Source organism: Carettochelys insculpta, chromosome 6, assembly GCF_033958435.1.
Source record: "Carettochelys insculpta isolate YL-2023 chromosome 6, ASM3395843v1, whole genome shotgun sequence".
NCBI lineage: Eukaryota > Metazoa > Chordata > Testudines > Carettochelyidae > Carettochelys > Carettochelys insculpta.
In genome coordinates, this window is record NC_134142.1 from 54,917,868 (window position 1) to 54,940,574 (window position 22,707).

The 22,707-nt window shown below is 39.1% G+C and overlaps 1 protein-coding gene across 4 annotated transcripts in view; it reads right to left on the bottom strand.

The window, feature by feature from the left end:
* Positions 1-20,606, bottom strand: part of DPH6 (diphthamine biosynthesis 6) — a 379,645-nt gene extending 359,039 nt beyond the window's left edge. For all 4 annotated transcript variants that reach the window (XR_012645934.1, XM_074996924.1, XM_074996925.1 and 1 more), the window contains exons 1-3: positions 20,459-20,606; positions 16,152-16,246; positions 13,305-13,495 (exon numbers count right to left, since the gene is read on the bottom strand). Coding sequence is in view for 3 of the 4 variants with exons in the window: in XM_074996924.1 (XP_074853025.1) it covers positions 13,305-13,495; positions 16,152-16,246; positions 20,459-20,481 (309 nt within the window). In the remaining variant the exon portion in view is untranslated. The remainder of the gene's footprint in view (positions 1-13,304; positions 13,496-16,151; positions 16,247-20,458) is intronic.
* Between the last annotated feature and the right edge of the window lie 2,101 nt (positions 20,607-22,707).

Sequence of the window (22,707 nt, forward strand, 5' to 3'; positions counted from 1 at the left end):
TTTTTAAACACAAGACCTCCCAATATATTTCACTTTTAGTGGGAAAAAACACAGAATAAAGTTACTTGCACACAAGCTATAATGATACACAAAAAAAGAAACAAACATTAAATTAGTTTGTGAGACAAATACGTACTAATAAATAACAAATATTTCAATCATTTGTTAATTAAAACATCACAATTCATAAAGACTTAAAGTCTGTGTATCCAGTTCATAAGTAAGTTCCACACAAGATCCAGTTACGAAGAAGTAATAAGCACAAACAGACTGAGTTTAAAATTATTCTGTTTTGAAGCCCTGCTTCAAACAAAAACTTCAATAACCATCTGTATGGCTCATAAAATTCCATCTATCTTAGATTACTGTGATGAATATCTGATAAGATGTGAGAATAGCCACTGGGTAACAACAAGTGGTAGCTAATAAATCTGAAAGAAGTCTCAAAACAGTCTCTTTTTTCACTCCCTTGAATGTGAAGCAGCAAATAAAAATCAAAATGTTTCCTTAAGAAAATGGGCTCTTGTCTGAGCTAAAAATAAATCTATGACTTTATCTATGTACTCAAACTATATTTGCGTTAATTCAGTAACTGACAAACAGACAAACTACAGAGGGCACTGTTGCATTAGTTTTGAAGCTTTACAATGGAGTACGGCTCAAGAAGAGAAAACTGTTCAAACCTTCCCCCACCACACACACACACACACACACACACACACAAAAACAAGAAAGTGGGGAGAATGCAAATCTACTAAACCTAATACAATGGGTAAGGCAAAAGAAAAAAACAGAAGCTGTTTTTTCTGAAGGAGACTGGACTTCAAAAAAAAAAAAAACTTCACATAGACTGTCAGACTCAGAGGAATACTGTAACACAGATATTTGGCATTTCCTTTTGTAGTGTTTCCCATGGAAAAGGTAAGTAATCACAGCACCTCCTTATCCTTTGCAAACAGCAACCTATTACTGGAAACCTGGCTACAGTCAATATGAAAATTAGTGAGGACTGTTGTGCAATTCTTCTGTAATCCTATCAACAGGAAGAATACCTTCTCACTGTAGTTTTGTTTAAAAGGCCAATTCTATTTTTTATCTTTTTGTAATGACAGCCACACAAATCAATCATTTCTCTGCTAAAAGCAGTAATACTAGGAAAATATATATCAAATAAAATCCTAACCTTTCTAGAAGAAATGAATTTAAATGCACTGATCAGTGTCTGTTCAGCAACAATAAGCGTCCAGTTTAAGATAACACACTCAAGTTATTTCGACAATGAAACAAACACATTTTATCAGCTGCGGAAAGGGAGGGGGGTCAGAATTCAGTTTATAAAGAGATGAATCATTGAAGAGATAAATGCTTATGATCTCAAAATTTGATAAAATATACTTTCGTTCAATTAAATTAAAGCTTTCCAAACCTCAGTGACATTTCATGGAATGTTAGTAAAGTTTAAAACATACAGTAACACTGATTAATGAGGGGACTGTAAACAATATAAAGCACTCATTTACCTAAGAACACACGAATACTATTTTTGATAATATTTTTCACTTTTTCCCTTAAAAAGTGAACCAAGGTTGCCAACTAGAACACCAAAAACCCTGAATATGAAAACCTCATGTAGGCTCTTGAATAAAGCTCTCGAAGCCTTTCATGAATGTTAGCCTCCTCTGTGAGTTAAGGAGAAAGGACCAAACAAAAAGTGCTAAAAACAAAGAAAATTTAAAAATAAACAACAATGAAAACTTTGAAAAAATGCTAAAATAGACAAGAACAGACTCAAGTAGACAGATGGGACTGTCCCATTGGGAGACATCAAGCGGAGCTCTGTTAAGCATCTACTAATGCATGAATAACCAAGAAGTTAACGGACATTGCCTATTGGACATGTACCCAAATCGCACTTACAGAAATGCTTAGAACCTACTGATAACTGTTAAAAGAAATGCACTGAGTAGCATCCAAACAAAAAGGTATAAGCATGAAAATAAACCACCATGCTATCTAAGATAGACATGGTGAGCGATAAAGTCAAGCTTTTATTGAACTACTGGTGGTGAGAGAAACAAGCTTTTGAGCCACACAGATCTCTTCTTCAACTGTGGTAACCAAAGACAGTCCTATGTTTCCACAGAGTCTCATACATGGCTACAGTTACACTGCAGACATGTCAGGCAAATCAAAACCAAGACAGGCATCAAAACAAACAGAAAGAAAAGAGGATAAAAGTGTGCTAGTAAAGGTGTGCTATATTTTTGTCATCGTCACCCTGGAAGTGCAGGGCCTAGCTACTGTTGTCACTGAGAATCATTTCACTGATTTCAGTGGGCTCAGGAACAAGCCAATAGGTCAGAAATCTGAAAGTATTACACAGTTTTTGACTTTTTAAAACTCTTAAATCATAAAGATGTATGGTTGTTAAATATGATACATGTACTTCCAATTTATTAAAACTCACAATCTCATTTTTTGCTAAAGGGTTAAACAGCAAAATGTTAAATAAAGCTTCACAGTATTACAGTAGTAACCACAAACACTCATCTACTGCTTCCTAAATTATTAATTTACTATTTTTGTTGAGGCTCCTCCTGAGGCAAAGTATTTTTGTAGGTGTGCTGCATGCATGCAAATAAACTAAGAGCTTTTGTTAGGTTCTAACAATACCTCATTTTTATTTATATACACAGACAGACAGACAGACACACACACACACACACACACTTTGAATACATAATCTTACAAAAACTAGAATAATACAAATGGATTTAATAATTAAAGAAACGTGTAGTTTCTAACAAAAAAGTAAATGTATTTTTAATTCAGAGAAATTACACTCCATTCTTATTTTGACAGGCCTGCAATTGGATCCAAATGCAGCTGTTATTGAGATTTGCTGAATCTATGCATGACACTTTTAAAGCAATTCTAATGAAATCCAAGAAAAAAGTTTTGATAACTTTTACAAAATTGATTTGAACACTAATGATTTTTCCCATTTAATTACAATATTGAGTGCCAAAATGTTAGTACTGTAGATAACTTTCTAAACATTTAATGTATTTAACAAGATACTTGAGGTTACTTAGTCCCTGTGCAACACAGTGTATTAAAGCCAATTTTAGCTAACTAATTTATTCAAAGCTTGACTGTGAGCAATAGCTGCTAGAAGAAATACCGCACTGTTGATTCATATACAAGCATTTCACTTAACTACACTAGATAATAGCAGTGCTCCTAAAGGAGTATAAAAGCAACATGATTAGCAGTCATTACTGTTAATTAGTGTTCACTTTACATTCAGAGGGATGAACCTCTTCTGTGCTGAATAAATGGAAAAGTTTCCTTCTGAAGGTTTGCCAAACCTGGCCTAGGTAAGTACTGGAATAAATCGTCGATTACCAGTAGCAGAATTTAAAACAAAACAAAACTTAAAAAACCCAAGGAACGGATAAGCATCCAATTAGTGAGACCCAGTTTTTAAACAGGAAAAGGTTTGAAGGGAATGAGTAAAACTGGAAACTCATACTTCACATTCTGTAATCTCACTGATAAAAGGAGGAAATGTGTGTTTATCAAACTTGCTGTAAGTGCACAGTTCATTTGGCGTCCTGTAAACAATGCTTGCCTGCCCATTTCCAAATGCATGTGAGAATCTTGCAAACCCACATCATCATATTGAGCAAGCAAGGTCACACTAGTTATGCCCTGGAAATGGGAAATTAGGAAAACCTGGCAATCAGAGGTTTAAGGCTTACCAGAAAAAGCCCTGAGGCTTGCTTACCATCTTTCACCACTAGCCTGGCTGTCTCTGCTTATTCTGTATTAACACAACAGAAATGGGAGTGAATGAAAACAATTCCACACACCTAACAAGGAGAGATACAGACCTTCTTGTTTACATAAAGTCCAACATATCTCACGGTTAAGAAACCAGCTTCGAAATATTGCTTAAGATTTCACTCTGAAATGAAAACAGACTCCTGAACATTTCAGACAAGTGGAGAATATCAGGCATCCTGCTGATCAGAAAGCTTCCTCATTTCCCACTCATTTTAAAATTCAAGCTAGAATCTAGTCCTAAACTTGTAAACAGAAAAAGGCATAAAAGAACAGAGGAAAACAATTATTTTTACACTGCCTACTGTGCAGCTAGCCACATAACAATGTCTTCCTTCCATCAATCCACCAAGTCAGTCATTGTTAAGGACTACCATGGTACCCCACCTTCACCAAAAAAGAGGCTACACATGAGAACAATGAAAGCAAACTGCTGGCTGTGCAGGGCAATGCAGAACAAGACCTGGTCATTCTAAGAGTGAAGAGAGACTGCTATCCAATATCTGAAAACTACATAAAGTACTCTATAGGCTGAAAAATTCACACACTTGAGAAGTTCAGCTATTTACTTCTTTCTCAGTGTAGGTCATTGATTTTATTGCCCAAAGCAAAGACACAGCATTTGAGCTTTACAGCCAGAAGGAAATACAGTTCCAGAATTTTTGCCTATAGATCACGCACATAATCAGTACCCATTCAGCAACAGAAAGCCCTTAAAATAACTGCCATTATTGTTTTTCGTTGCTGCTCTGTTAACTTGAGTATCAAAAATATGCTTAGTTTCCAGATATTCGCTTTATGAATTTCATTTGCTCTATACAAATTGAAATTTCAGTTGATGCCCTATATGAAATTTCTCTCTCAAAAATCAGAACTATACTCACCCTCTTGGTTTACAGTTATTTTAAAGTGTGAACATATCAGTGGTTATGTCTCTAGAAAACTTTTCCATAAAAACTGCCTACCACCTGCTGCAATTTCAATGTTCTGCAACTTTTTGCATGTAATTTTAAGGACATTTAAAGAAACTAGCACACCAATTCAAGATGAAAAAAAAAAAAAAACAACAGAGAATAAGCTCCCTTACACTGGGAAGGAATGGAGTATGATGGTGAGATCACGGAACTGTGCCACTGATTTTACTAACCAAGTTCTAGGGTCTTCAAAATTTATTCAACAATAACAGTGGGAGAGTACTACCTACTCAGCATAGTAACAAGCTAATTAATTAGGTAAAAAAACACTAAGATGCTCAGGTTAAACATTTTCAAAGTAATATTAAATGAGTAACAGCAGGTTAATTCATCTCTTTATAAAATGCATAGTTAGTTTAACTGAAATCTCTTTTACATTTTATATTGTCATCTTTCCATTCACTAAGTAAAAAAAATGAAGTGCTCTTTTGTCTCAGTGCATACATTGAAACTCACATTAATAGGAGAAGGTGTGCATCATGAAGAGAACGCAGTACGTTTTAAGTACTACTGAGACCAAAGGGAAAAATCATGATGAAATTAGTCCTTGGTACTGATGCTTCACAAAAACATAAAAAAGTATTTTAGGACAAAAGAAGCAGATGAGTTCTTGTTTTAAATATCTGCAAGTTTAAATATAACAAAACTGGACATAGTATTTTCTAGCTGATCTTTAGGCCACAGAACCTATAAAATGTTTTTTTTTTAAATTGTGACTCAGTCAAACAATAATTCATAAATTATGAAACAATACTGTCCTAAAAATTGTGTTCAAAGAAAAGTTGCCTGGTTGACAAATAATTGAGCTATACAGATATTTAACAATACGTTATAATATGCTATCAGACAACACTTTTATTCCAGCAACAGCAGTGGGTAACAACAAAATTGTAACTGTTGCAATGACAATACCATTATTACACAATATATGAAGCATGTACATATTATCATCTTATTCTTAATCTTCTATGTATACCATGAAACATGTTATGCCGCCAGTCACCAACCAAACCCAATTTATCTCTAATCTAAACACAGACTATTTACTGAGAAGTTCAATTTTGTGATATGCATTCAGTTTTCCTGACGATATCCAAAATATATGACTAATTATTTATTGGCTACTAATTCTCCAGTTTATACTGGTGTATAATGATGTTAAAAATCTATGCTCACCATTAAAAATAAGACTCATTCACAGCTTTCAAGCCAAAATGCTGGACAATTTAAATGAAATGAATCAACAACAATGAAAGCAAAAATCATCTAACTGCATGCAAAGAATAAACCATTTTACCACACCCTCTCTCTCCCTCTCTCTCTCACACATACACACACACTCACCCTCCATTGTTTTAGAAGGGCTTCTCTGAGACTAAACCACTTTAGATAACTAGTCCAATTAAATATGTATGAAAGTAACAATACATTTTTAGTCTCGCCTTTACTCAGGCTTAGCATAGCAGCAAATGAAAACTCATCATTCCTTCTTTGCAGATTCCTCAAAGTTCAATTGTCCAGCAGCACTACCCAGAGTCTCTGTAATATCAAAAAGCACCAAAAGAGACAAAAATAAAAAACCTCCAGTTCATCAGGATTTCAAATAGTGCAGTTAATGTTCTACATACAATTTATCTACCAACATCACTTGTTGGTGCGAATAAAAGCAGAACCATGTATAAAAGTCACAAGAGAATCCTGTACTCATATGATTAGGCTTTATTTGTGCGAATTAGGAGGCAGTGGGACAATTAGTGAGAGTAAGAGAAACAGAATTAAGTACCTAAACCCAGATTATTACTTCTATATAGTCTGTGTCATCTCTTCCATAGTACATATAAGTAAAACCTGGGATAGGAAAAATACCTCTTTGCACCTACTACTGTGGGGTTTGATGAACTTGGCTCCTTCTAATCACTACCTCATCAGGCTATAACAACATCTTGCTGGAATTCCTCTAGCACCTTAGACCAAAGGCTTCACAAGAGCTTACTAACTTCTTTGTGCAAGTAATTCAGAAGAAGTTACCAAACACTTGCCATCAAGCAAAGATTACTGACACTCTTACAGCAGGCAAGGACCTCTACAACATACCTAGTTAACAGCCAACAGCCTTCTTGTCAGTGTGTTTCAAGGTGTCTGAGCATTCAATCCTCCAATGAATTGCTCTGGACTTGAACAACGTCTTGGAGGTCTAACAGGCACAGTTCAGAAAAATATGCGAGCACCTGTGATCAAGTCCTGGCCTTGACTAGTTTATTGAGTATGGTTTGCAATAAAATGAAAAGACGGGAGCCATCTTCTTGGATCTAACTGCTGCTTATGACATCATTTGGCAAAGAGCTTTTGAGTTTAAACTTTCTGAAGTTTCCCAGCACTGGATGGTTTAAATAGCAGAAGTATTTCTCCAAAAGATGTGGTTTAGAGAACACATAGGGCCACAGCTCTTAGAAGCGTCAGATAAATTTTATTTTTATCAATCCTGTTCAATGTGCAGCTCAGCGATCTGCAAGCTACAGTCTTGCATTTGGTGAAGCGGGTCTTTGCCCACGAAAGCTTATGCTCCAAAATATCTGTTAGTCTATAAGGTGCCACAAGACTTCTTGTTATTCTCGAAGCTACGGACTAATACAGCTACCTTTCTGGAATCTGAGTCTTGCGCAGGTTACCAATGCTGACAACATGTACTGCAGCTACCAAACTCAACCCTTCTCAGACACTGACAAGGTCTTGAACCATGATATGAAACTCATGGCAGACCATTGCAGCTGAACTTTTCTAAGATGGTTTTTGATGTATTTCATCAGCATGATGCACGTGTTAGCCACAAGATAACGTTTTCAATGGCTGTCTGCAGCACGATCCCAATCTCATTTGCCTCAGTTTGACACTGGAGAGGTCATTAACGTTCCATAACCACTTGAAGAACACAGCAGCCAAAATCAGCACTCAGAGCAACCTGCTCAGAAAACTGATAGATTTCACCAAGAGTGAGAACACCAAGATGCAAAGAACATCAGCCCTTGCTAGACTATATCATGTCATTCACTACCAGAGTATTGAATACCAGTCTGATGTTCCTCACCTCACCCAAGACTGATTGATGTAAAACTTAACAAAGCTGTGTGTATTATTACTGGAACTTTTCATGCAACTCTGTTGCAATGGCTGCCAATATTTAACAGTTTAGCACCACCTCATTTTCTCCGTGAGAAGGCCTCTGTCATGCTGTTGGCCTAGATCTCTGAGAACAATGACCTGCCTTCATACACACGTCTCATCAATCACCTACCAGCTCACCTATCTTCTAGGCACTATTTATGATCGTTTTATGCCTCCACAGAACATGGTAATGGAATCTGCTTGTCAGCAGCAGCAGTTGTTAATCACACTCCTGTCACTGGTCCAACTCTCTGTCCACTAAATTTTGACCTGCCAAGTCACCTGCGGTCATCTCTGAACTGACTTCAAACACGACAGGGCAACTGAGTGGCCAACCTCCTTAAATGAGGTTTTTCTAACGATCTGCAATGCTACTGCAGTTGACTTCTGACTATGTCGTATAAACTTGATTAGTGCCCACCGTCTTCTTTCAGTTCTCCATCTGGCTGATGATGATACCATCAAATGCAAAAGCTCAGAGGGTGGACCCTTTAAAATATGCAGGATAATAAGAGAGGAGAACAGATAGAACAACACTCAGCTAATCATAATATCATCCTAATGTATAAAAAACTTTTTGCTACCTTTGAATAAATACCAATTCTTCTTCCATTCCAAGACCAAATACCCATTAATTTCTTAAAAGTAGGTTTAAAACTCATTATACTGCTTTCTACTGCTGCTACTAAAAAGCAAATGTTCCTGATGATGATTCTCATGGGCTGGGGCTTTTGTGGGATTTAGTAGGAGTTTTCAGCCAATAAGATTGCTGATCCATACTGTGGTTCCATTTTCTCTTCTCTCCTCCCCTGCGTCCCCCTGCCCCACCCAAAAAATGAATGACATAATATAGTCCAGCAGGCAAAACTTTATATATTTTGTCAACACGTTTTTATATTTATCTAGTTGCAGTATTTTTCAGTTGATGATCTGTAGGAGATACTGTCATTACCCTTAAGTCCTCAAGTCTGTTGTACCTATTTTTCTCATACATGTTTTTTTCTTACTGGTAAACTTTAAGTATCTAACCTTGCAAAGCCCTCCACACAGAGAACTCACATTGAACTCCAAAAATAACTCTGGAAATATGAAAGAGAAAATGGGTATGTAATAATCATACTTACTAAACAGGCTGACATAAACATCTTTAAAAGAAATTATAAACAGAAATGTAACTATTTGGGACACTTTCCAGAAAACTCAAGAATAAACATAGCAGAAGGTTATATTATGGTCAAGGACACACCAATATTTCAAACTCTTTTTAAGATCTATAACATACTTTATACACACACATACATAAGAAGCACAGAATGAAACTGAAGAACTCTGAAAAGGTCAACTGTCAAACCTTACCAACTAAGGATCAAGTTCTGGTTCTACAGCCACCACGGGCCCCATGGCAAGATGGGAGGTGGCCCAGCTCTGTGCCCTGGAAGGGGCAAGGCCAAGGGCAGAAAGCGTGAGGCCAGGGCAATCAGCTCTCAGCCACCCAGACAGTGGCACTGCCCCCTTCCCCAGTTCCCTCATAGCTGAATGAAGCCAGAGCAGCATTGCCATGGCACCTCAAAGGGGCACAGTGCTCCAGCTGCTGCAGACAGAGCTCCAGGCCCCATTGACATGCCAGGCCTGGGGGCAACTGCCTCCTTTAACCCCACCCCCAGCCCTTTAGCCTGCAAACATCCTACACCTCTAACGCTCAACTGACCTACCACCATTCCAACCTGCACCTCATGCACTACGGTAGTGGGGGACCATTTAAATACCTACCATTGACTGGTGTACTATAGATGCTTCTGAGAATGCTCCTGTACAAGATCTCCACTGCCTGTTCTCTTTAGCAGTTTTCAGGCTTTGAACTCTTAACAATAAGGAGGATTTGACCTTAAAGGAAAATTTAGATAACCAGGGAAATCTGGTACAATTTCAGGCTTCCGTCAGCAAAGCACTTAAAGCTATTTTAAGTCCCATTGGCTTTAAGTCTTTAAACAGGTAATAAATGCTTTGTTGAAACAGGCCATAGGCACTAATCCTACAAGAAAATACACATGGTTGGTTGGACACATGGAATCAGTAAACCTCACACAGTGACCTGCCCAGTATATTAAAAGTAAATTAACCTTTAGGGTTCAGAATTTATATATCCCACATTCAACACATACGGTAATATAAACAGAAGACTTCCTCTCTCTCTTGCTGTGTGTGTGTGGGGGGCGGGGTGGACTGGAAGGGACTGCTTATATCACTGAAGCCATCAACACAAGAAGGTTATATGATTTGGAATTTATATATATATATATATATATATATATATATATATATAAATCCACACAGCTCTGCTTGTATCATTGGTTTCAGTGACCTAAACAGTCCATTACAGTAAACATTCTGTATCGTCTGCTAACACATTAGACTATTTAAAAATAAATCTAATTCACATCTTTCACAGTCTGGACCACACCACCAGAATGGTCAGTTTCGTATGTGTCTGAAGTCATTGTTACTTTCAGTCTTATGCATGAGGACAAAACTGCTGTGGTGGGCTTACAACACTGCCAGAGAATATTTACATTTTTAAAAAATAGTCAGCAGAAATTATTTATGAAATAATTAATACTTTTCAATTCTTATTACTTTTTCTATTGTGATTTGTTGAAATTTATTATTAAACAAGCACTTGTAACATAAATATATTTTAAAAGCTGAAAGCTAGACCTAGTATGTGGTTTTCTTGTAGAAACATTCTTTCCTGCATCTTCAGATCAAAAACATTAAATGAAAAAAGAGTTATTTTGGCCACTGATTTTACATTATTTCATCTCAAGACTTTTAATAAAAGTCTGAATTACTAAAAACCTTCAGCAATTCTCTTTTATACTATTTTCAACAGGCAGCAAATTGAGAATGCTATAAAAAAATTGTAACACCATCTAAAAAAAATTTGAATCACTTGAAAAAAAAGTTATTGGTGACTAAAGATTTGCATATTAAAGTTACAAAATTGCACAGTGTGATAAATAATCACAATAAAATCAATACTTCAACGTTGCTGCCATTAGTATTCAAAAAAGTAACTGAAATCCACTTCCATCTTTTTCTAAAAATTAGACAAGACCCCCAACATAAAAACTATAGCTTTTCTAGATTTCTTATCTTTCCTCTAACTATTCAATTATTCTTTAGAGCATTCGAGACATCCATTCCAATTTTTATATCAGAATTTCACATATATGGATTTGTCTGCAACAAGATGATTACACAACATCTCCATAAAAGCAATGTATTTTTGATATTTATATATGTAAAATATCCTATAGAGGAATTAATATTTCCACACAAGAGAGAAGCAGTTATTTAGTCCCAGACAACTTGATAACATCTCTTTCAACTATAGTTATAATTATCATGTACGAACTTCCAAAGCAGAAGTTGTCAAGATTTAACATCAGCATTAATTTATGTCATAACTGACTGTTTCCATGAAGATAATGGCAAAGCATCCATTTCTCCAAAGACAGCATGGATCGAAAGGGAAATTTCATCTTAATTGCCACTAATCTCCCAATTTTTAATTAAGTTGATCAGTAATTTATTATCTGTCCCAGTCTTAGATAGCTGTTATCACAAAGCTTCCAACACATAGCATACACCAATAATTCCCTTCTCCAACACTGTCGTACTTCAAAAACCTCTGAAAAGTGCTGCAGTTTATTTCCAAAAACTCCTGCCCTATCTCCAATACATACTCTGTGGGAAAAAAAAAAAAGGTCACTGATCTCTCTGGACTCGCTGTACAGCCCTTTGTCCCCTGTTGTTCCACAACAATTTAGAAGGAACAGCAACAATCTTATACTCCAAACTACATGATATTATGGGCAAAATCCTCTGAAATAATGTAATGTGGTCTCAGAAAGTATGAGTATAGGGTGTTGAGTTCTGTTCATATGATACACATAGATATATATCACCACAGCACTGATTGTGACTTCACTGGATCTCAAAGGCATCACCCATTCTCTGAAAAGAAATGTTGGTAATATAGACAATCAGAAAGAAAACAGCTTCAGGAGAAAGCTGAAAGCTGAAATCCAGAAATTCCCAACTAAATGTATGATACTAAATTTAAATAAAGCTTAAAACAACTAAAGCAGGACATAATGGGTTTAGTCACCTTGTGCTGGTGGTATTTTCTGATCTCTATAACCTCCTTCTTACAACCACATCATTCGTACTATTCTAACATAACATAATGAACAACCAATTTTAGCAAGAAGTTTTCAGGTTTATTAATTTTAAATCTGATCAAATAAAATTACATTTGGAAGAGTACTAAATACTTAAATCAAAGATGAGAATTATATTTTAGGCAACCTAATAAAATCTTTTTTCTAGAATTGTAAAAAATATTCAAATTAATCTTTTCATTTTAGTGACATCTTTCACAATTAATACTGTATTCTGGAAACGACAGATAGAATCAGCTGCAAGACACTAATGACAATGAAGAAACTTCACCTCCATCATTCCAACTTCCTTCTGTGATCCAAAATCCATTGAAACCAGTGCATGTCTTTCTACTGATTCCAATGGGGTTTGATCCTACCATAGGTAATAGAAATTACACGATATTTTTGATACATATCAGAATAAATTTCAGTGTCTTAGCCAATATACCTATTTTTATTTTAATTACTATTGATTTTGTTGCTAAAATGATTAAGTTAAACTGCTGCTAACAGCATTTGAACATAGTCACTGCCCTACCAACAGCAAAATTGTAACTGTAAAGTACTTGGGAATACTTTAAGTATGCGATGCAATATGAATAATTTCTATCACTTTATCCTTTATTTTACAATACATAAATCCATGGAAATTCAAATGCATATATCCTATATACTAATAAGGAAAAAGCATGCAAAAAGCATGAGAAACAGTGGTATATAAACCTCTTAGAACTTTACATCACATTCCCTTGATAAATAATTCTTTTTACATATAATATTTTCTGAATTATTTTGCACACCATTTTTATAGACATATATTGTATGTGACCAAAGCTTTTAATTTAAAATGGGAGATAATCAGTATGGGCTCCAGTGTAAACAACAGATTAAGATACTAACCACCCACTTTACGTAAGTTTACACTGTAAGAAAGGACAACTGAAAACAAATACTACATGGGAATATAAATATATTTTAAAGTTTTCAAACCTTTATACAATGAGTGGATCATATACCTAAATTAATCAATATGTTTTATTTAATGCTCTTCAAATTACTTGACATTCTGAACCGTAAAATTCCTCATGCAACATACCTTAACAAGTTTCAAAAGCTGATAAAGATCTTCAACTTCATCTCCTTCACACTGGGTATACACTCTTCCAATGTCCACGCTAGTACCCTTTATGGTGTGACGATAGAGAGGCAAATCCATTGCTTCAGCATACAGGTCTATGGCATGATGTCCAACTGTCTGATACATGTAGCTGTCCAGCTCATCTGTTGCTGCAACCACAATTAAATGGAAACCAATATGACACTAAGTACATCACTCAGCATTTATAGAAAATCATAATACTGTAAACCCTCAGTATAGTGGACCCCGTTTTACCAGACGTCGGTAATAGCAGACATCCGCTGTCCTCCCAACCACAAAGAAAGTATAGCATAGAGCACTCACCAGAGATGCCACCATCCCCCCACCTGCAGCTGAGTCTGCTGCAGCTGCAGGGTCCCTGATAATGGCTGAGATCACCGCAGGCATGGGGTCCCTGACCATGGCTGGGAGAGCTGCCACCGCCGGGTCCCCCCACACCCTCCTCCCATTGCTGAAACTCAGAGCCAGAGAAACCACCTCACTCAGGGCAGAGCACAAGCAGCTGGGAGCCGGAGGAGGCCCTGCACTCTACCCTGAGCACAGGCAGCTCAGAGCCAGAGGAGCCAACTTGCTTGGGGCAGAGCACAGTCAGCACGGAGCCAGAGGAGCCACTACACTGTGCCGGAAGCAGAAGGAGCTGGAGTCGAGAGGCACTGTGAAGGTCAGTGAGAAACCCTCAGATATAACGGACTGCTTTTTAATGAAGACCCCCTCCCCCACATTAGTCCATTATAGTGAGGGTTTACTGTACTGTACTTCAAGTACCAAGAGCACCTAAACCTGAATATTCTTTAGTTACCTGACACACATCTGTAATTGTACCTCTTCAAACATGGAATAAAAATGGATTTCTCCCTACATATATATGGAAAATAATGTATGTCTTGCAACTATTTACTCCTCAATGGAAGCATCTACTTCTCTCCTACTATTTTCAGGACTTCATCTACAAATCCCCTGCTATGGATCCAATCAAGTGAAGCCAATATTTCGTTTTGCTATGCAAGAGGAGTTCAAACCCAGAGGCAAGACCCAAAGTTGTTACCTGTATTTCAGCATACTTAGTGCAATATATACAGCATACAAGGCAGCACTTATTCTGGTGGTTAGAAATAGGCCGTCAAAGCTTCATGAAACTTACACATTAATGCCTTAGTACTGACAACATGATACTCACAGTATGTTCTTTCAGTATAAATGGAACAACAGAGGATTATGGCAGTAATTTTATATTATTTAGTGCATTGAAAGGAATGGGAAATCTTGTTATTTCATCCAGGACTTTTCAGTTTCCTTTCCCTTTGAAAATTACCACACCATACTTCGAGCTACTGCTGCTGCTTTAATTAAGAGACAAATTTCACTAAACATTCTACCCAACTGGTTGGCAGTTTAATCAATAATAAAAAAGGCAGCACATGTAGATCACAATAATTAAGCTCCAAACCTTGCATCTCTGTGGAGTTATCCAAATTTTTCAACTAATCAATAATAAAAAAAAGTCTTATTTATTACTCAAACCCACTACTCATTAGAAAAAATTGACAGAGGTCATTTTATTTTAAGACTACCCGTGAGTAGCCTTAGAACTTTCCTTTACTTTGGACCAGATCGTGCAAGCTACTCTGTGAGGCCAGGCCTCTGAGCCCACACGGAACTGCTTGAAAGGAGAGATCTCTGTATCACTGAACCAAGTTGTGATATAACCTTAATATCTTAAATGTGATAATTATAAGTAAGTGTAATTGACTTTATTATAGCCTGACATGATTTTAAAATGTATATTGACATCCAATAATAACAGAAGTAATTATTTGATCAAAATGGTTTAGTGGATTCTGTAATCTTAACATATTTACGAGGGCTGAAGAACTTGGTTTTACAAGAAAAACAGAGTAATTTTAAATTTATACCTTTTAAGCTGCCATTTAGATCTTAATGTACAGTTACTTTATTACGTGAGGGTCTCCAGGCAACAGTGGTACAAAGCAAAATAAAATTAATAGGATAGGCCCTGCTGCTCCCTGGAGCATCTCAGTTAACTTTCCACTGCATTCCCTACTACATACACTTAGAGAGACCACTTTATGATTTGTGTGACAATATTCTGCATTTTTGACATGAATACATAAGTTTTTCAGTAAACATATTTCAGTAAGACTAGAGACAGATTATCCTGGTCCCAACCTACCCCCATTGTCTACTCCTATTGCCCCACCCTACTGATTTTATATTCACCTACTCTACCAAAGATTAACCCATGAATTCCTCCTTCCAGCATGCATGCCTCCTCCTCTGTTCCCTCTCTGTTTGGACAGCAAAGGTGATACCATTTTACTTCCATCGCCTCATTCCCCTTCCACTGGTACAAAAGTCAATTCTTTTTCAAATCTCACCCTAAAACGTTTCTGTTCATCTTAATTTTATTTGATGCTAAATCTCATTCACTTTTCACTACTTTTAGTATTGTATACATGCATTCTCCTCTTGCTAAAGTACAATAATTTTTTGTGATTTTTACTCCTTTTAAACTGCAGAATCATTTATTTTACCATTTTTTATTTTCTTGTATTGTTTTCTCCCATTTGATGCTTTACGAGTGCCTTTCGCAAATTCTCTAAATTGTCTCTTTCCTCCTTCTTTTTCCTCTGTAAAAATATCTAAGATAACTGCCATATGTGCAACAACAACAACAACAAAATAGCAGAGTTTAATTAGGACACAGCTGTGCCTTGGCCATTTCCTAATTCAGAAAGTTTCTTATAAGCAATGAGGCATCCTTACCTGTGTTTTCAGCAGGTCTTAAATTGGCCAGAGCAACAATCTGATGCCCAGCAGCAACACACTGCATCATATTGTAACAGCTGTCCTTTCCACCACTGTAATAAATATACATATTTTGTCAGACAATTAAGACCAGGACTATGCATTGTAACCTTATCATCTGTAAATTCAAAATTATAATGCAGGACCATGGAATAAAGTTTAATGAGAATTACGCCAGTAACAAACATTTAAGACTATTCCATTCAAAATATTCAGAAGAGCAGAAAGTATTTAAAAATGTTGAAGAATTTGGTTAGATATAAAATCCAGACAGTTTATTTGAAATTCCTACTTTGATGGCATACAGAGAAAAACGTAGACTGTAAATGAGCCCTTTGTAGAAGGGAATGTCTTTTGCTCAAAGGATTAGTAATAGAGCACATAGCCTTTTTCATCCAAAGTACTGGTTTTTGAAAGCAGCACCCACAAACTGGCGTTTGGTTGTGTGCCTGCATATAATTGTGGACAAAATTAATTACAGGTGCATTTTACTGCAACTATCACAACAGTTCCCTGTTGTTCATCTAGATGCTGTGTGAATATTATATTTAATGTAAAATTAAGTGCAAAATGGATTTGATTTTGAAATTAACAATCCAACATTAAAAAGCTAAAAGAATTCTCCTCCTTTCCAAATTTTCCTCCCCTTGAATTTAACAGCAAAACTCTTATTTCAGTTACATATATTCAAGTCTTCAAGAAATGTTAAGTAATAATAATAATGTAGCTTTGTCAGAGAGAGAGAGAGAGAGAGAGAGAGTGTGTGTGTGTGTAATAATAATGTAGCTTTGTTGGAGTTTGTGCGTGTAGCAAATACTTCAAAAGCGCATCTTTAATATATCATCACCACACCATGACCAGAGAGAAAGGTCTCTTCTGTACCTCCATAAGAGCCAAAGCACAAAATTCACAGCCCCAAGGTGGGATGGGTATGGTGGCTTTCAGCCACTACTGTGCTCCCAATCCTGGCTGCTCCACAGGCCCTAGAGAGCTGCCTTGTTATGGCAGCCTGTCCCCAGCTCCTTTTAGGGTCCCTAATGTCTGCAGTCCCTACATGCTGTGCTCCACGCCATCCTCAACACCCTCCTCAAGCATGACCCCTGTGTCAGAGCTGCCAAAAGGACCCTAGTAAGGCTGCTTTACAGTTCTAAGTTCCTGTGCCTTTACTTAGGGTTTGTTTATGCTATGCAGCTTTTAGTGACAAGTCTGTGTCGACACAGTCTGGTCACTAAAAGTCAGCTTGTGTGAACACCATCTGCTGGCGCTTCTGTTGATAAAATCCTTCCACCCCTAACAAGGGAGTTTTGCTTTCTTGACAGTAGAGCACTCCTGCCAGCAAAGCAGTATTCACACTTTCACTTGCCACAAAAGACTTTGTCATTCATGGGTTGGGGTTTTTTAGCACCCATGAACAACAAATGTATTAATGATCAAATGCAAGTGTAGACATACCCTAATTTTATGCATAATAAACTCCCCTACACTGATCCTAACTGACTGTACTATTAAATCAACTGAGAAAGATTCATATAATCAATATAACATGCTTTCCTTCCATAGTTTATCCATCCGTAGGAAAGGTCAGTCACACAAATACAACATGGGAAATGACTGCCTAGGAGAGAGTACTGCAGAAAGGATCATAGTTGAATACAAGCTAAATATAAGTCAACAGTATAATACTGTGGTAAAAAAAAAAAAATCACTTTGGGATTATTAGGAAGAATGTTGTAAGCAAGACACAAGAAGTAATTATTTTGCTCTACTGATGAGGCCTCAGCTGGAGTACTGTGTTCTGTTCTGAGCGCTACATTTCAGGAAAGATGTGGACAAACTGTAAAAAGTCCACAAGAGAACAACAAATTAAAGTTCTATAAAACATGACTCATGAGGAAAGAGGGAAAAAATGGGTTTGTTTAATCTGGAGAAGGCTGAAGGGTGTGGACGGCATAACAGTTTTCAAGTACATAAAAAGATGCTACAAAGAAGAGGGAGAAAAATTGTTCTTGTTAATCTCTGAGGGTAGGACAAGAAGCAATGGGCTTAAATTGCGGCAATGGTGGTTTAGGACAGTGTTTCTTAAACTGGTGCCATGAACTACTCACGGGTGTGCCACGTGTATTTGTAAAAATTCATGGTATATATGGTATATATTTTCTGTTAGTAAAACCGAATACAATGTTACTCTTCTTTGCTGATACCAGATTAAATTACTTAATTTTACTTTGGTTTTGCTGTATAAATCGCTGTTTGGCTTTTGTTTTGGTTTGTTTTTCTTTGTTTTTCTTTTTTGTTTGCTGTTTTGTTTTGTTTTGTTTTTTTGTTTTGTTTCACAACAATTTTTGAGGAAAATCTTTATAGGTATTGTGCATAAAAATATTCTTGTTTGCTGTTCCATGGTCTCAAAAAATTTAAGAAATGCTGGTTTAGGAAACACATTAGGAAAAACTTCATGTCAGCATAGGTAAAGACTGGAATTAACTGTGTAGGGAGGTTGTGTAACCTCCATCACTGGTTTTTTAAGAGCAGTTTAGGCAAATATCTGTCAAGGATAGTCTATATCAGAGTTTCTTAAACTTTCCAAGACCACAGAACACCAAACAATAATATTTTTAATGCAGAATACCTATGATATTCGTCTTCAGAAAACTGTTGTCAGTCCAAAAACAGACACAAACAAACAGCAACATATACAGAAAAAAACATTATGTGATAAGGTATCATAACAAACAAGAAACTTTGTATCCAGGTTTAATAATAGAAAATATATACTGTCAGTGTACAGTGTCAAAAAAAGTGTCAGAAGGTCGCAACATACCTGGAAGTTGTCCCCAGAACACTAGTGTTTCGTGGAACATAGTTTAAGAAATGCTGGTTTAGATCAGGGGTTTCAACCTCACAGCTTGTGGGCCATCTACAGCCAGAACATTTTCACAATCCACCCAGAGGGGCCAGGGGTGTCCGTACCCCTAGCCCCGCCCCCTTCCACCACTGCTACATTCTGTTCCCCTCCCCCGCCCCCATGCAACCCATTTCTGGAGGGATGCGGCCTTGGAAATTATGGTGGAGGCCCAATTCCCACACACTCCCTCCCAGTCTGGCGTGTTCTGTAAGAAACAATTTTGTTCTGTTTTTTTTTTCTTTTAAACAACTAAAGGACTCATCACCTCCATTGCCTAAGTTACCCATATTCTTAAATATTATCACAATTCCAGTATTAAAATTTTAAAAAATGCTCAGAAATAAAATAGCTGCTCATTTAAAAACTGCTCAAAAAGAACAATACTTTTTTAACTAAAAAGATGTTATTTTACAAGATTTTAGGCAGAGGTTTCCAGGCTGATGTTTGTGGCTCACATGCTGATGGTCTGAGTACATTAATAAGCAAGGTTTTTCAAAATGATGTGTCAGATTAAGTGTCTCATTGAAACTCACATTTGCAAACAATCATAAGAAGGAGATATTTAGAAAGGAAAAAAAAATAGTGGGAAAATTCAAAATGAGCAAGACTCCCTCCAAACCCATGAACAATAACAGAGGCAGCGGTGTTAGTCTGTATTCTAACAAATCAAAACAGCAGTCATATAGCACTTTAAAGACTAACAAACCAATTTATCAGGTGATGAGCTTCAGTGGGACAGACCCACTTCTTCAGACCTAATAAATTATTTTATTGTTTATTATTAATGATTACTATTACTATTATTATTATTATTTTGTTTGTCTTTAAACTGCTACAATGACTACTGGTTTTCTAAACCAGTGAGATTAGGCAGGCCATGGAAAAATCACAGCAGCTCACATTCAGACGCGCTTTTCCTCCCAAGCATGTTCCATACAATTGCAAGGTACCTCCAAAATGCAGCTGCCTCTGGGTTGGAGAGCAGCCACTGACAACACAAACTACACTACAAGACGCAGGGGAGAGTAATGATGGGAGGAAGGACTTTCAGTTATTTATTTTTAAAGTGTAACAGCAGGTCCAATGCCCACCCAGGGCAGAAATAGGGCTGCACTTGCTAAAGGCCTCCTCACAGGCATAGAATCACACGGGGATTTCTTCTCCCACCAGGGAGATGCAACCAGAGGGGGCAGGCAGAGCACAGAGGTGTTTAAAACTCCTTGCTGTGTTTGGGGAAGAAGAGCAGGAGGAAGGAGTGCAAGGTGAGGGCGCAGCATCCCCACGCTGCACTCTGTAGCTCCCCCCAGGTGCACGCGGCGTGGCTAGGTCTGGGCAGCAGGGCAACCCCCCAAAGCCACGTTACCTGATTAAAGCCACTACTCTCATGTTGCTCGCACCCCCCGGGCTGGCTGACACTAAAGAGAGGGGGTGAAGCGGAGCTCAGGCAAGCGGGCGTTACTACAGGCTGCAGCCGGCGCCCTCCTCCTCGCGCCACGCGCCATGCCCCGGACGCTCGCGCCGCTGCGGAAAGACCCGCCCAGGGCGGCCCCACAACTGCCTGAACCAAAGAGCTTGCGGGGACGCGGGAGAGACGGCGAGGGCGACCCGCGCCGCTCTCCCTGCGCCCGTCCCCTGCGGCGCGAGGCGCGGCCGCAGTGCAGCGCGGAGCGCGGCCAGGGCTGAAACGCAGGCACCGCGCTAGCCGCCTATGCGCGGGCGGCCGGGAGGCACAGCAGGGAAGGCGGGGGTGTGGGCAGCAGCAAAGCCGCTCTAACGTGTGACTGACAGATGATTCGCCTCTGAGCGGTGCTGCTCCCGTCCACCCTGCTTTTAAGGGAGCGTCATTGTCCTCTGGGCGTACACTCTCTGCACACCTATTTGCTAGCGTAACCGCGAGGGAGGCGTGCTAGTCTATATACTAGCATAACAAAAAGCAGTCAAGTAGCACTTTAAAGCTGAACAGAATAATTTATTAGGTGAGCTTTCGTGGGACAGACCCACGTCTTCAGACCATAGCCATGCTGCCCTCGGCACCAACAGAAGTGGGCCCATGTAGGCGTATCCATCCTTATCTGTTAAAGGTGTGCCAGCTGTGGTTGGACATCTCCCTGGAGGTTCATCTCAGAGGGGGGAGCCGATTTACTCTGGGTCTCCAAAAACAACACAAAGTCGTGCGGCACCTTATAGACTAACAGATATAGTAGGTCTTTGCCCACGAAAGCTTATGTTCCAAAATATCTGTTAGTCTATAAGGTGCCACAGGACTTCGTGCTGTTCCTGGAGGTTTTATTACGTGACGTAATTTGAATGACAGAGTCATCTTCAACACCTAGAGACTCCAGGACAGTCCTGGAGAGGGTTAACGTAAAAAAGAGGCACTGAGAGGTGGCCATGTTAGTCTGGCTCTTCACAACGAAATAGCAGTCTTGTAGCACGTTAAAGACTAACAAAATAAATGATTAGGGGATGAGCTTTCTTGGGACAGACCCACTTCTTCAGATCTGGAATACTGAATTCCAGATCTGAAGAAGTGGGTCTGTCCCACAAAAGCTCATCGTCTAATAAATTATTTTTGTGTGTAACTTTACTCACGTTGAATAACAATGTCAATGTAAGCCGCGTCATGGTGGCCTCCAGTCGGTGGCACAGGCCTGAGTTCCTAAAAACGTGGGCATCATGTGTACAGCCGGGCCAGCCCACGTAGACATCCTGGAAGCAGCCCTGGCTGTCCTCCATGGCCTGCAGGACCACGGAGTGGTAGCCCCTTCAGTTGATATATCTTCCCCCACTGTGGTCCAGGGCGTGGATGGGGATGTGGGTCCCGTTTAGGGCCCTGAAGCAGTTTGGGAACCCCATGGCAACAAATCTGGCGACAGCTGCGTCCAGGTCCCTGACTTGGACGACCCTGTGAAGCAGCACGGCATTGAGCACACAGACCACCTGTGGGGAGGCAACACAAGTGCCCATGAGGGTGTGCAGGGTGCCCCAGGCCCCTCCCCCAGGGCACCCTCCCCGGCACCCCCCAGGCACCCCTCCACCCAGCCCCTCCTTCTCCAGCACACTTCCCTCCCCAGCCCCACACCCGGGCCCCACTCCCCTGCTCCCCAATCCCCAGTGGGTGCATTTCCGGTCCTCTTTACCTCCATGATGATGGTCCCAACCGTGGCCTTTCCCACTCCAAACTGGTGTCCCATGGAGTGGCAGCTGTCTGGAGTGGCCAGCTTCCAGACAGCTATTGTGACCCTCTTCTCAATGGGGAGGGTGTGCTGCATCTGGGTGTCCTGGTGCCTCAGTGCAGGGGTGAGCCACTGGCAGAGCTCCAGGCAGGTCTGCCGGTGCATGCGGAAGTTCCTCAGCCACATGTCATCCCACTCCCCCATGACCAGCTACTCCCACCACTCGGAGCTGGTGGGGTAGCTCCAGAGGTGGCAGAGCACCCGGCGGGGGAAGAACAGGGGAGACCAGTGGTGAGGGGCATCCCCCATCTGCCCCCAGGGAGGGCCCCCCTGCCACGAGCTGCTGGGCAGCCTCCCATGCGCTTGCTCCCTAGGTGACTACCTGGAAGTCTTCCAGGTGCTGCTGCTGCTGCTGCTGCTGCTGCTGCTGATGATG